The sequence below is a fragment of the Apodemus sylvaticus genome, chromosome 22 (genome assembly GCF_947179515.1).
Source record: "Apodemus sylvaticus chromosome 22, mApoSyl1.1, whole genome shotgun sequence".
NCBI classification, from domain to species: domain Eukaryota; kingdom Metazoa; phylum Chordata; class Mammalia; order Rodentia; family Muridae; genus Apodemus; species Apodemus sylvaticus.
In genome coordinates, this window is record NC_067493.1 from 53,037,302 (window position 1) to 53,050,825 (window position 13,524).

At 46.4% G+C, this 13,524-nt stretch overlaps 1 protein-coding gene across 2 annotated transcripts in view; it reads left to right on the forward strand.

The window, feature by feature from the left end:
• Positions 1-542: 542 nt before the first annotated feature.
• The window catches only part of Tmem233 (transmembrane protein 233), a 39,538-nt gene continuing 26,556 nt past the window's right edge, over positions 543-13,524 (forward strand). For both annotated transcript variants that reach the window (XM_052168419.1, XM_052168417.1), the window contains exon 1: positions 543-868. In XM_052168419.1, coding sequence (XP_052024379.1) covers positions 605-868 — 264 coding nt within the window. In that variant the 5' untranslated portion in view covers positions 543-604. The remainder of the gene's footprint in view (positions 869-13,524) is intronic.

Below are 13,524 nucleotides of genomic sequence, written 5' to 3' on the forward strand. Positions count from 1 at the left end.
CTTAGGAATAGTTTACATCCTAACATTAGCTGCTATCTTTGCCCCAGGACCTAAGTGAATCCCCCTCTCTCTTTTTATCCCTTCTGTCTGTCCAGGATGTTTGTACCAGCCAAAACCACCTGAGAGTCTTCCTGTGGGCGATGAAGTAAAGAGATTTTGGTCTCCTGCTTCTCCTGGGAAGTGAAAGAAGTGTAATATAAAGTGTTTTAATAGCTAGATAGAAGGAATCTCAATCCTTCTCACGATTCGGTGATATTTTAAAGGGTGAGATGGTCCTTTGCAGCCCGTTTAAAACTTAAAAGGTCTTGCTTCCCCCTTCCCTGCACCCTTTCTTACAAACTTCTCAGTGTGAGTTGGTTCATGCATATGCAGAGGGGTCTCTATACAGCTAGGCAGCTGCTCCTCTGCCTCCCGGGGTGACAGGCTCCTCCCTCCCCCACTTGCTTTCTCCCTCCCTCCCTCCCTCTTATGGGGAGGCTCCTGGCTCTTGGCCTAAGTCCCTGAGCCCAGCCGCGTGCAGGCAGAGGACTGACCTCCGCAGGAGTAGTGAAGTCTCATCTCCCTTGACACAGGAGTGGCAAGCTTTTCAGAGCCTCTGCTAGCCATGAACCGACAGCCAGAGCTCCAGTCTGCACGAACGGTGCGCTCCTCGTCCCTCCCGGTGTCACCGACTTTGCCCATGTCTCAGTATGCTTCCCGCTCAGACTCTAAGGGAGCTTTGGACAGCAGCAGCCCAGAAGCCTACACAGAAGATGACAAGACCGAGGAGGATATGCCTGCCCCCAATAACTATCTGTGGCTCACCATCATCTCGTGTTTCTGCCCAGCGTACCCGGTCAACATCGTGGCTTTAGTCTTCTCTATCATGGTGAGTTGGGTTGGGACCAAAAGCAGCTGCAAAGGAGAGATCCGGGCGGCGCTGTCAATCATCGCCCTATGTACTGGGTTTAGGGGTGCAGATCCCCTCTCCATGCTTTGCGCAGGACCACCAGCCCTCAGCTGCACAGCCGCTAACCAAGGCTTCCCCAGACCAACTTTGCGCTTCTTTGCTGCGGACGCTCCCACTCCAAGCTCATTGGACTTTGCGGCTTCTCCTAGTCCCATTGCTTTCCTCGGACCTCAACGCGCTCGCCCTGACAAGCCACAGTACACCCTCATAGCTCTGAGCCTGCAGCCTCTGGGTCCAGCTATATCCTGCTAATGGCCACACTGAGTACCCAGGCCCTGCCCTCCAAAGCTCAGAGCTGCATCTATGTTTGCAAGTTATTTCTCTGCACTGCGCTGGCTGGCTGGGCACTGCCTCCGTTACTCATGGAGATGATTCCCACAGCTCCTCCCTGAGCTTGCCCACTCCCCCAAATACCCAGCATTCCTCCCCCCCCCAGGGTCAAAGTTCCTTCCTGTTTCTTGTTACACCCAGCGCCCCCTACCTCTCTCTGGCCCCTGTATTTCAGCTCTGAGCAGGTTATTTATCTCACAGGACACCTCCGTAGGACTTTCTTGATTGTGCCCAGTGCTTTTCTCAAAAGGGAAGAAAGCCTGCTTGCTCTCTCCCTCAGGTTTGTCCTAATCTGTCCCCACTTTGCTGTACATGGATCTTGTCCAACTTTCCCAAGAGCCCCCTTCTACCACTCTGTCCTACCCCAGGGTCTCGCTCCAGCCAGTGTATTGGGGTTTCCTCTGTGGAGCTAAGCCCTGGGGCTCAGCTCTGTCCTCCCTCTTCAATACTCCCAGGAACCAGATCCTCCCTTATTGACTGGAGCAGCTGGTCCTGTCATGGTAGCAGGGTGAAATTCACACAGACACTGCCCTGGGACAACCTCAGCAGTTGCAGAAGTCCTATGCTCCCTCCCCCAAGGCCCACCTCTCCTGCAGCTAGCTAATGCAACTTCCACCAAAGACAGGTCTCCTTCAGAAGGGCTAAGGTTCCAAAGCCTGCGGTAAGCCACTGGTAAAACCTCTCCTGGGTACCGCAGAGATTCCGTTTGCACCCACTCACTGCCCTTCCCCAAACCTGGCTGGCTGCACCAGCATGCAAGCGCACAACCCTTGGCTCAAATTCCAATCCTACCACGTGTGAGCCCTATGGTGTCCAGAAATCAGTGCGTGTCTCTGAACCTCGGTTTGCTTTGTAAAATGGGAATTGTTGTGGCTATATTTCTGGGAGATTGTATTAATGAGATAACTGTGATGTGCTGAGTAGTAGTAGTAGTAATAAATCTCTTTGTTCAAATATCATTTCATGAGACCTGTTTAAAAGTTTAAAACCAAATCCCTTCCCAAGCTGCAGGTACCCATCCCTGTTGCTTTCAGTGCAACATACTTCAAAGACTTCTAAGGTTTTTATTTAGGGGAGCACCAATAGCACAGGAGTGGACAATCTGTAGAGTGGCTTCTCTGTCATTTTCCACCTTACTGCAAGTTTCAGGTGGATCTTGGGTCACCAGGCTTGTGCAACATGTGTCTTTGCAGGCTGGGGCCATCTCATTTTCTCCTTTAATAAGTTCGTTATCTCTGTCCCCTCATTACGTGCAGGCTCTATGAGGACAGGGACATTACCACATTGATTAGTGGGAGCTGTGGAAGCAGCCACAAGAGAATCGGTCACGTGGATAATCTTAGGAAATATTACGAAATGAGCGCCTGCGTGAGGGAAGGGTTGATGGCTTCACATGTCTGTCCATGTTGCTCCTGTTTCAAAGTCCCGGAAGCTGAAGTTATCGGTACCAGTTTCCGTAAGACCAACCAGCGGACTTTGGCACTTCCTTCCTCCCTGAGTATCTGATCCTGGGTTTGTTTTTATTTTCAGAGGAGTTGTGGGCTGCCAGACTCTCCCAGCGGCAGAGTCTCAAGCTGGCACCAGTGCCCACATTCCGTTCGTGGTTATTCATGAAGCAGCTAAATTACCCTTCCCCAGCACTAAGTAGGAAAAAGCAGTTCTGAAGGCTTTCCCTCTCAATGGTCCCAAATCAGCCACCACTCCAGCTGGTGGTGACACAGCCTGGGGAACAGGGCTTCTGGTGGAAGTCCCTCTACCTAACCCCCTCACACACACCCCCCCAAGCTTTTCTCAGTGGCTTTTATAGCATGACCCTATCTGGCTGCCAGACACAGAAAGCTTTGGGAAAGTTCCGCACAATTTTTGTTTTGCTATTTAAACCGTTGGTTGCTCATCTGAAGAGCAGGGGAAGGATGCTGGGGTGCCTTGCTGACGTTTGCTCGGTTTGGGGTTTTAACTTAATTTTAGTCTTATTAAGTGTTTGTGTGGGTGCGTGTGTGGGTGTGTGTGAGCGGAAGAGCTCCTGTCCCAGCTTGTATGTAGAGATCAGAGGATGTTGTGGAGCTGTTTCCCTCCGTCCACCTTTACACGGTGGGGTCTGGGGACTAAACTCAGGTCTTCAGGTTTATACAACAACAGCTTTACCCAGTGAGCCATCTTGCCAGTTCGGTTTCGTTGTTTTTGTTTGTGTGGGGGCTCAGAGTTTGCTGGTAGCTGTACTGGTGGTGGTGTTTTGAGGCAGAGTTTCCCTTTATAGTCCAGGCTAGTTTTGAACTTACAAACCTCCAGCCTCGACCTCTTGAATTGCTGGGTTTACAGGTCCGTGCCATTGTACCTGGTGTGAACACATTAACATTGAGTAGAACAAAATATGTCATGCCAACCATATTGAACCTGCAGTGTGTGCAGCAAACATAATACAGATGGGTAGATTTGGTATCTGGAGACATCCTATGTTACATATGGATGTACAAGCAGAATACAGAAACTATTGAAGCCAAGATTGTAAACAGTGCCTGCTAAACACTAGCTGTTGCTCGCTCTCTGGTGTACTGGAAGTAATTTCTCATTCAAGTGGTGTAAATGCAAAGGTGCGTATCTAGTAACGTCATGCCTTCTGGCTGGTATGACATCGTGAGAGTACAGAGAGTAAAGAAGCCCAGGACAGACTGGCTTTTGAGAAGATCCACTCCTATGAAGCTGCATTAACACATCAGTCTTTGATCCTATGATTGGATTCTCCCACTTATGAGGGTAACACCCTGGTCGCCTTCTAAAAGCGAAGCCCGATAGCTCATAATGGGGATCGAGTTTGAACATGGGATTCCATGAAACACTGTATTCAAACCGGAACAGTCAATTGTCCAGTTCTGCTCAGAAGCAGAAGGTTGAGGATGTCTTGTGATGTCCTGTCCTGCCCTGGCAGTTTTCCAATCTTACTCATCTATAAATATATGATAATTCAGCGATAGGTCTGGGGGTCTCGGCTAGGAGTTGCACAGTCCCCATCAAGACATTTGGGACTGTTGGGGAGAGTCTAGGGCCACGGCGGTTTGGGGGTCTATTGGCATTGATAAAAAGAACCCAATGCAAACCCCCAGCAACGCTTAAGGTTTTCTCCCCCTGAACTAACATATCCCAAGTACCAATAGCATCCTACTTGTTTGCTTTCTGGTTTTTTGTTTTTTGTTTTTTGGTTTGGTTTGGTTTTTCAAGACAAGGTTTCTCTGTATAGCCCTGACTGTCCTGGAACTTACTCTGTAGACCAGGCTGGCCTAGAACTCAAAAATCCAGCTGCCTTGCCTCCCAGAGTGCTGGGATTAAAGGCATGCACCACCACTGCCTGGCTTGCTTTCTATTTATGTGATAAAACGTTCTGACCCAAAGCAACATGGGAGGAAAGGGTTTATTTCAGTTTGTAATTCACAGTCCACCTCCAAAACCAGCACAGTCAAGTCCGTTACAGCTTCATCTCTGTCGCTGCGATAAAACACCCTGATGAAAATGGATTTCCTTGCCTCTGATTTCCAGGTCACAATCTGTCATTGAATAGAGGCAGGGCTGAAACTCAAGGTAGGAGGCCAAGGGCAGGGCCCGTGGAGTGGTGCTGATGCCGCTTGGTGTTCATTGGCTCATGCCCAGCGAGCTTTCCTACCCCGCCTAAGGCCTGCCCGAGGATGGTGATGCCCACAGAAGGCTGGGCACTCCTGCGTCTCCTACAACAAATAACGAGGCAGTTCCCACAGACATGCCCACAGACCAAACGGATCCGGGTGGATCCACAGTTGAGTCTTTCTCAAGTTGACCACCAATGATAATTGGTACGCTTCCTAATAAATGATACGCCCTATAGTAGACGTTGGTGTAAACATATCTATATGCTGAGAATAGCAAGCAGTTCCCAAAATGGTTAATAAAAAAAAAAAAAAGAGCAATCTCAGAACAACCGGCGCCTGTGCTATAAAGCTATGCCTGAGGAGCGCCTATAACATAGAACTGCACGTTGGAGTAACCACACTGAAAAATACAGAACATCCAAGCTGTGGGGTCTGTGTTCTCTCTAACACCCATGTGGAACCAGGGGGTCCTGGGGCAATAACAAAGCTTAGCATTGCCTGTGGCAGGAGCATGGAGATTCTCGGCCCAAGGAAAGAAGGATATGTAACCTGTAGTCAACTTGGAGGGGTTTGTACTGTGCGACTTTTCATAGGGCAACAAGAACAAATGTCTGCTCTTCCCAGACAGGGCACCAGCGACACACAAAAGAGATAATTCTAGCGGAGTGAATCAGTGAGTTTATTTGGGCTTACTTATAGGAGTAAGGGCAGGAGTTACTCACAGGAGTAAGGGGAGGACTTACAGGAGTAAGGGCAGGAGTTACTCACAGGAGAAAGGGGAGGACTTACAGGAGCAAGGGGAGGAGTTACTCACAGGAGTAAGGGGAGGACTTACAGGAGCAAGGGGAGGAGTTACTCACAGGAATAAGGGGAGGACTTACAGGAGCAAGGGGAGGAGTTACTCACAGAAGTAAGGGGAGGACTTACAGGAGTAAGGGGAGGAGCTACTCACAGGAGTAAGGGGAGAAGTTACTCACAGGAGAAAGGGGAGGAATTACTCACAGGAGTAAGGGGAGGAGTTACAAGAATAAGGGAAGGACTTAATTAAAGGAGTAGAAATGCCTCAAAGGTAAATGTATCACTGAAAAGTCCCAAGTTCCCCTCCTCCCTCAAGGAGGGAATGTTTTGATTGGGAAAAAAATCACTACCCACCAGATATACCCCAAGAACTCCCCTCTAGAAGGAGTTACTGATAACCGGCACTGCATTTCCACATGAACTTGAATACAGCACCTGCCTCAATGCAGGTACAGCCCTGCACCAGGGCACACAGCTTGACAAATGGGTCACGGGGATAATCTCCATTTTATATCTGTTGATCACAGTGGAAAGGAGCCCCATACTTCCTCAGCCTAGTCCTCCACCTGGAGGAAGAATGTTCGCCAAGTCAACTAATATTTTTATGGGAGACTTTCCCCAGACACCAGGAGCTTCCTCTATTTTTACTCAGGAAGACCAGTAAGGTCTCTCTGTGTCTGTAGATCAGGAAGTCATGAGATTCCCCAGTGAGGTGTAAGATAGCCAGCACATTTGGAGAGTGCACCATCCATCGGTGTTATAACGGGCCTTTGGTGCCTTGCCCAGGAGACTGTAGGTGTGCCCACACTAAGCCCCCATCCTTCCTGACATCCTGATGCAGTAAGTTCTACAGCTGATCTAAATGGTCTCTGCAGACGTGGATGCAGAAACAGTCCGAGGCTTCTGACTGGGGGACTTAGAAGTTTCTTTCACCAGAATCCCTCACTCACACCTTCAGATCCTGTCTGCAGACTCTGGTGAGGTTCAAATTCTGCGGCTTGCTATTTATGACTCCATGTAACTGTCTCAACCTTTCCGGAGCTTGAGATTTTTTGGGGTTTTTTTTAAACCCTGTGAAATGGAGGCTGGAGTGGCACTTAGCCAAGTGTACTTGTGGAGATTAAAAGATAAACATTTAAAAGGTTCCGTTTACTACCTGAACACAAGCAGAATGCAGTACCGCAGTGCCTGTGCTGTTTGTGATGTTGGTAATAATAATGGCAGTCGGGATGGTGGTAATGGTGGTGATGGTGGTGATGGTGGTGATGGTGGTGATGGTGGTGATGATGATGATGGTAGTGGAAATAATGGTGATGGTGGTGGAGGAGGAGGTGGCAGTGGTGATTGTGTCTGTAGGACCAAAAGACACAAGTTACTACTTTTCCCAGTGGAAATTTTCCTGTTTTGCTTTGTGACCAGCAAATATGATATTAATAACAGTAGTGACATGCCTCCTGAATAAGTATTTCTTGCAGCCTAAAGGTAAATGTTAAAGCAAACATACACTCATAAGAGAGGAAGACGTGGTCTCCCATGCGGAATGGTGAATGTTCTTGTTTCTCTTCCTCTGATCTGAACCCACTTCAAATGCTGGTAGACAATATCAGCACCCAAGGGCAAAGTGAGAGTGCAGGAGGAGAAAAGCAAGAGATAGAGAGACAGGTTAGCACTGACTGACTGTTCAGCACATGCAAACATCAGGTCTAATTCCTACACAGTGGCCAAGGAGAAAAAAAAAACTCAATTTTTCCTGCAAAACTCTAAGAAGATTCAAAAATTAGAAGTGCCAATGAATATATTGTCTTTGAAGGTCATTTTTTTTAATGGTAGGGCTGAAGAGAGGAGGAATCTTTGAAAGTATGTTCTAGAAGCCAATAGGGAGCTGGAGAGGCGACTCAGTGTTTGCTTTTGCAGACGAGTAGCTTGATTCCTAGAACCCACATGGCAGCTCACACCTCCCTACAAATCCAGTTCCAGATCATCTGACACCTCTTTTGGACTCCAAAGGTGCCAGGCCCTTACATGGTGCATAGACATACATGCAAGCAAAATGTTCATACATGAAAAAAATGTAAGTAAATCTTCTAAAAAGGAGAGGGAGCCAGAAGATACCGAGGAATCACCTAGCACGTCTATGATGTCAGGCATCTGCATCCTCAGTAACTGTCAGAAAAAGGATTTCCTCTCTGGCAGGAGTAAACAGAACACATCTAGACACAAGTCAGAGAGTAGAGTCAGGGGGGCTGCCTGAAGCTGAGATTAATGGGAACTCCCTGTGTTCAACAGGAAGTTCTTGCCCCCCCCCCCCCCCACTTCACTGATCCCTTACTCTGGCAACCAGATGGGAGACAGGAAAATTTCTCTCCAGTTTAAAAAACTAAAGTGTAGCCAGGCAGTGGTGGCACACGCCTGTAATCCCAGCACTCTGGGAGGCAGAAGCAGGCGGATTTCTGAGTTCAAGGCCAGCCTGGTCTACAGAGTGAGTTCCAGGACAGCCAGGGCTATACCTTGTCTCGGAAAAAAAAAAACAATTTCAAAAAACCAAAAAAAAATTATAAAAAACTAAAGTGCCTAGAAAAATGGTGTTACATGTTGATCTTACTGACTAGAGCCAGTACCTTATGAGCATAATTTAAGGGAAGGGGGGCTTATCTTGGATCACAGCTGGGGGACACATCCCTCCTGGAGGAGAAGCTAAGACAGAAGATCATGCTGTAGCCACAATCAGGGAGCAAAGCCCAGCCTTTGGCTCATTTATTTTTTAGGCAGTCTAGGACATCATCCCACGGGAAAATGCTGCCCACCGTTAGGCTTGGTCTTTCCCCCGCTTTAGCCTGTCTTTGCTACTTTGTAGGTTCTAGTTCTTCCCACCCTTTATCCCCCCACCACTTTCATCTCCTAACACAAGATAGGAGAGACAGAAGGAGAGAGAAGAGAAAGACAGACACAGAGAGAGAGAGGAAGGGGGAGAGATGGGGAGGGGAGAGAGAGAGAGAAAGAAGAGAGAGAGAAGAGAGAGAAAGAGAGAGAAGAGAGAGAGAAGAGAGAGAAAGAGAGAGAAGAGAGAGAGAAGAGAGAGAGAGAAGAGAGAAATCCCTGACTCTTCTTTGAGTAAAAAATACTACCAAACTGCAACCATCCCCCCATAAAAGACCAACCACACACCCTGTCTATTGGGCGTTCTAGCATTTATACACCCTCGAAAAAGTTCCCAGAATTCCAAATGTCACTCGATCACGGAATCTTGATAGAATCTGGCAAAAAACATGCCTCTGCTGGATCACAAGGCAAATCATAGTCAGGTGCAGCAAAGCAACCCCACATCTCTACACCTGAGATTCAAACAAAAACAGATTCTTAGAATATTTCTGTGGGTTGTTTTTCTTTTTTTTTTTTTAAGAAACCAAAATTCCAAAATTCTCATTGTACCTCCCAATTAAACTGATCTAGAAACCTCCTCACAGATGTTCCCAAAGGTTCTGTCTCCTTGGTTGATCCTGGGTACTGTCAGGGTTGAAAACATGGAAACAATAAATAGTTACTACAATAGGAGTCCCCCTGCCCAGAGAAATGGCAGCCACCATATGCAGTGGCTACCTAGCCACTGGTAAGCTTCATCCTCAGGGCCACAACTTCTGAGCAGCTTCTTGGTGCCTTGCTTTCAAATAGGAAAACACCCGAGGGATTTTCTGAACTGAGTAGAAGGTAAAGAAAAGAAATTACTTTGAGAAGCAGAAGAAAATGTCAAGGGCCCGTGGTTAGCATCTTATCTCAGAGAAATAAGAGACTGTGTTGTGTCCACAAGACAAGAACACCTTGAAGAAACCAGGAGATTTGCAGAAGCAGTTATCAGTAATAAAAAAATGATGAGGGTATCAGAAGCAAAAGGGCTGGGGCTGGGGAGATGACTCAGTGGTTAAGAGCACTGACTGTTCTTCTGAGGGTCCTGAGTTCAATTCCCAGCAACCACATGGCGGCTCACAACCATCCATAAAGAGATCTGACGCCTTCTTCTGGTGCATCTGAAGACAGCTACAGTGTACTCACATACATAAAATAAATAAATCTTTTTTTAAAAAATGAAGAAAAGGCTGAGTGGCTAAAGGATTTATGACACAAGCATCTGAGACCTGAGTCCAGTTGCCAACTATGGAAGAGAGATGATTCCCAAAAGTTGTCACCTGACCCCTACACATACACACACATACATAATAATAAATATAAGAATTTTCAAGCCGGGCAGTGGTGGCACATGCCTTTAATCCCAGCACTTGGGAGGCAGAGGCAGTCGGATTTCTGAGTTCGAGGCCAACCTGATCTACAGAGTGAGTGGGTTCCAGGGCAGCCAGGGCTACACAGAGAAACCCTATTTCAAAAAACCAAAACCAAACCAAACAAACAAACAAACAAAACAAAAGAATTTTCAAATATGAGGTCATATAGTTTAAAGATAGTAAAACTAGACATTTTAAAACCACAAGGATGAGATACAAACAAAGCAAAAGAATGAAACATTTAGAAGCAACTCAGTGTCTTTTGGTAGAATGTTTCAGTCTTTAAATAGGGAAACATTGTAACAAGATACTTCATGGATACACCTGGAAGATGTAACACTACCTAAAAGAAATCAATCACCAATAAACACATTTGTAAATATTGTTAGGCTCCATTATAGAAAGGACCGAAGGTTGTGGACATCATACAGGCAGAGAACAGAACAGGAGCCGCAGGGAGTTAGGGAGGAAAATGGAGGGCTGTTTAACAGTAAGGAAATTTCATCCAGAAAATTGATAAAATTCTGAAAATCTACATAGACACTGGTGACAGACACCCTCAACAATGCAGATGTGACCAGTGCCCCTGAACGGTGTACTTAAAAATGGGGATAAATGGTTTTATAACTACATGTATTTTGTCACAACGGGAAAAAACAGAGTAAGGAAATACCCTCCCCCATAAAAAGTACAGAAAAATCAAGGTGAGATGTTAAAATATGAGAATACACCACCAACCCCCCCAGAAATCTAGCAGTCCAGGAAAGTTGCAGAAAAAAAAAAGAAAATACAAGAGAAGAAATGATCAAATAAATAAATAATGCAAGAATGAGTCCCAGAACAACAGAACACATGAACTTCCAGGTTAAAAGCATCCCTCAGTATGATAAAATGATAGAAACCAGATGTTCACAGATGTGCGTCTGGTGTAATCTCGAATACTTAAGAGTAAGATTCCTCTACTCTCCTGCAAACCACCAAAGAGAAGAAATAAGCCACTTCAGGCCACTTAAGGTTTCACCCTGACTTCAGAATTCCTGCCAATCACGAAGAAAACATAACAATGAAAATAACAGCAGCAGCAGCACCGTAATGAAACAAATGACCTAAGAACATAGAGGAGAACTACCCCCAGATTCATTCCAGGGTTATCAAAATAATTATTAGGGAAAGAGATAAAGACATCTTCAGAAATTTAAGATATCAAAAAAAACAATGCCTGCCACACACCTTGTCTCAGGAAGTCATGGCAAGATGTCCTCAGCCTCCTCAAAGAGAATGAATAAAGAGGAGAGAAAATACATTGCTACGCTCTGAGTCTGATCGGTCCCCTACACAGGCACAGTGCGAGCCTTTGTTCCCCAGTTGATGGTGAACTTTAGGAAGGATGTGGTACTTGCTGAGGTCAAGGCTATCTTGTGGAGGTAGGTCGCTGGGCACGGGCCTTCATGGATTGTAGGGACCCCTGGCTCCTGTACACTCTCTCTGCTCCCTGGTCTGCCACAGTGTGAAAAGCCACTACGGCATACCCACCGCCATGAACACAGCTTCCCTTTCCTACCGCACACGACAGGCTGAACCTCTAAGAGACAGAGCCAAAATAACTCCCTCCTCCCTTGAGGCATTTCTAACAGGCACTGTGATCAAAGCAATGTGGAAATAACTAATATATATGGAACCCAGAAAAATACCCAATGTAGGAAAGAAGCAAAGAAATACTACTGCAATCACAACTGGCTGTATAAACCAACAGAAGATTGATAATGGACGCTTGGACCAAAGCCATTCACAGAAAGCCACAAACCTGCCCTGAAATTGACCACACCCTCTCGGGATGACAAGATTTGTGGTCAGAAAGAAAATAAATACCCACAGAAAGAAAAGACAAAGAGAACTGTGCATGTTTTTCCATTTGGCCCGGGATCTACCAAACCAGGCTCTGCTCATCCATCAAAACTGCATTTCAGGCAAATGGCAGTTAGGTTGACTGATCCTTCCTTCCAAAAGTATTAAACACTGTCCAGACATTCAGCAAAATAAGACACAAAATAAGTCACAGCTAAGGTGGAGTTGGCCGCTCACTAACAAGGAGGCCATTTCTGACTTACTGCTCTGACAGTAGCGCTGGAGGATGCTTCCAAACTCTCGAGAGGGCCAGGGCAGAGTCACACCATTAAACAATGCTGTTCAGGCTCTCAGGTCACCAGAGGACCTGTTAGGTCACGAGTGGTGCAGCTCTTTCAGTGCTCAGTTGGAAAATTGCCTCCTCTGTGCCCTCTCCCCGCTTTCCCTATGCCAGACATGGGGAGTTCACTTTCTGTTTCGTTCGATCTTTAGATCATGTATCCTATATGAACTGAGTGGAAAGTCTCTAAAGTTCCTTTTTACAAAACTATCTGTTCTTTGAAAAGTCTGGGTCACTGTTCTTCTAAGTGCTGTTCTTCGGGCGGTCTGCCATCTTGCTATTGGCATGGCCCCTGTTATTGGTGCTGTTTTACTACATCAAATGTTTTGTTTTGGGAAGCATTTTTCTCAGCCATGTCACTTCACTTCCTATGCATGAAAGTTGTTCTCTCTGCTTAAACAGACTCAGGAAAGTGATATTGGGGGCAAAAACAAAACAACCGTCCTTGCTCTCTACTGAGTCACTTGAAACATTGTAAGCCCCTCCCCCATGGTGCTCTCCACTCAAGCCACTTGAAACATTGTAGCTGCTTTCCACTTAAGTCACTTGAAACATTGTCACAGGGTAGAGAGTTATGCACCCACAGCCCTTTGACAGGAACCCGGCCCTGAAAGCTGTCTCTTTTAATAGACTTGCCTTGTCAATACAGGAGCATCATCTATTATTCTCCATCAACCCTGGCTGAATTCCTCCCTGACATTTGGCTTTAATGATGGGCAAAAAGGACTATTCTCATCTGTCCTTGAAGATATTTTTGGACCAAAAAAAGACCAAGAGACTAGGAATGAGACAGATGAGCATGAATGGGCTTCTGTAATAAGAGGAAATACACCTTGCCCTCTGAAAGCCCAGTCTCAAGAGTTCCCCAGGAATACTTCCCAGCAAAGAAACCCTGGAGCAAGCAAAAAATCTGAAAGAGAAACCCCCAAATGATCTGAAAATCCAGGCATTGTTACTGAGAATATCCACTAAGTGCCCGCATGCGTCAAGCTATTTTGATGGAAGTCAGCTGTCTGGGAGTTTGGAGTCTAAAATGCTGATCGACACAGAGTTCTTGCATCATGTCCAAAGGACTCAGGCCATGAACTGGTGTCAATGTAACTCTACAGGTGTGCTGAGAAGATACAGGGAGACATGGAGGGAGGGGAGGAGGGGAGGGGGAGAAGCGGAGAGGGGAGAGAGAGAGAGAGAGAGAGAGAGAGAGAGAGAGAGAGAGAAGCAGAGAGAGAGCAGGAGGAAACAGGAAGGCAGACAACTGCCAAGGAAAAAACCTCCACTCCTCCCAGTCATATGTATGGAAAATAAAGGGCAGGGGATGGCAGTGTCTTTGGAAAGGAGGAGAGTCAGTGTAAACCAAAGAGAACATCTTAT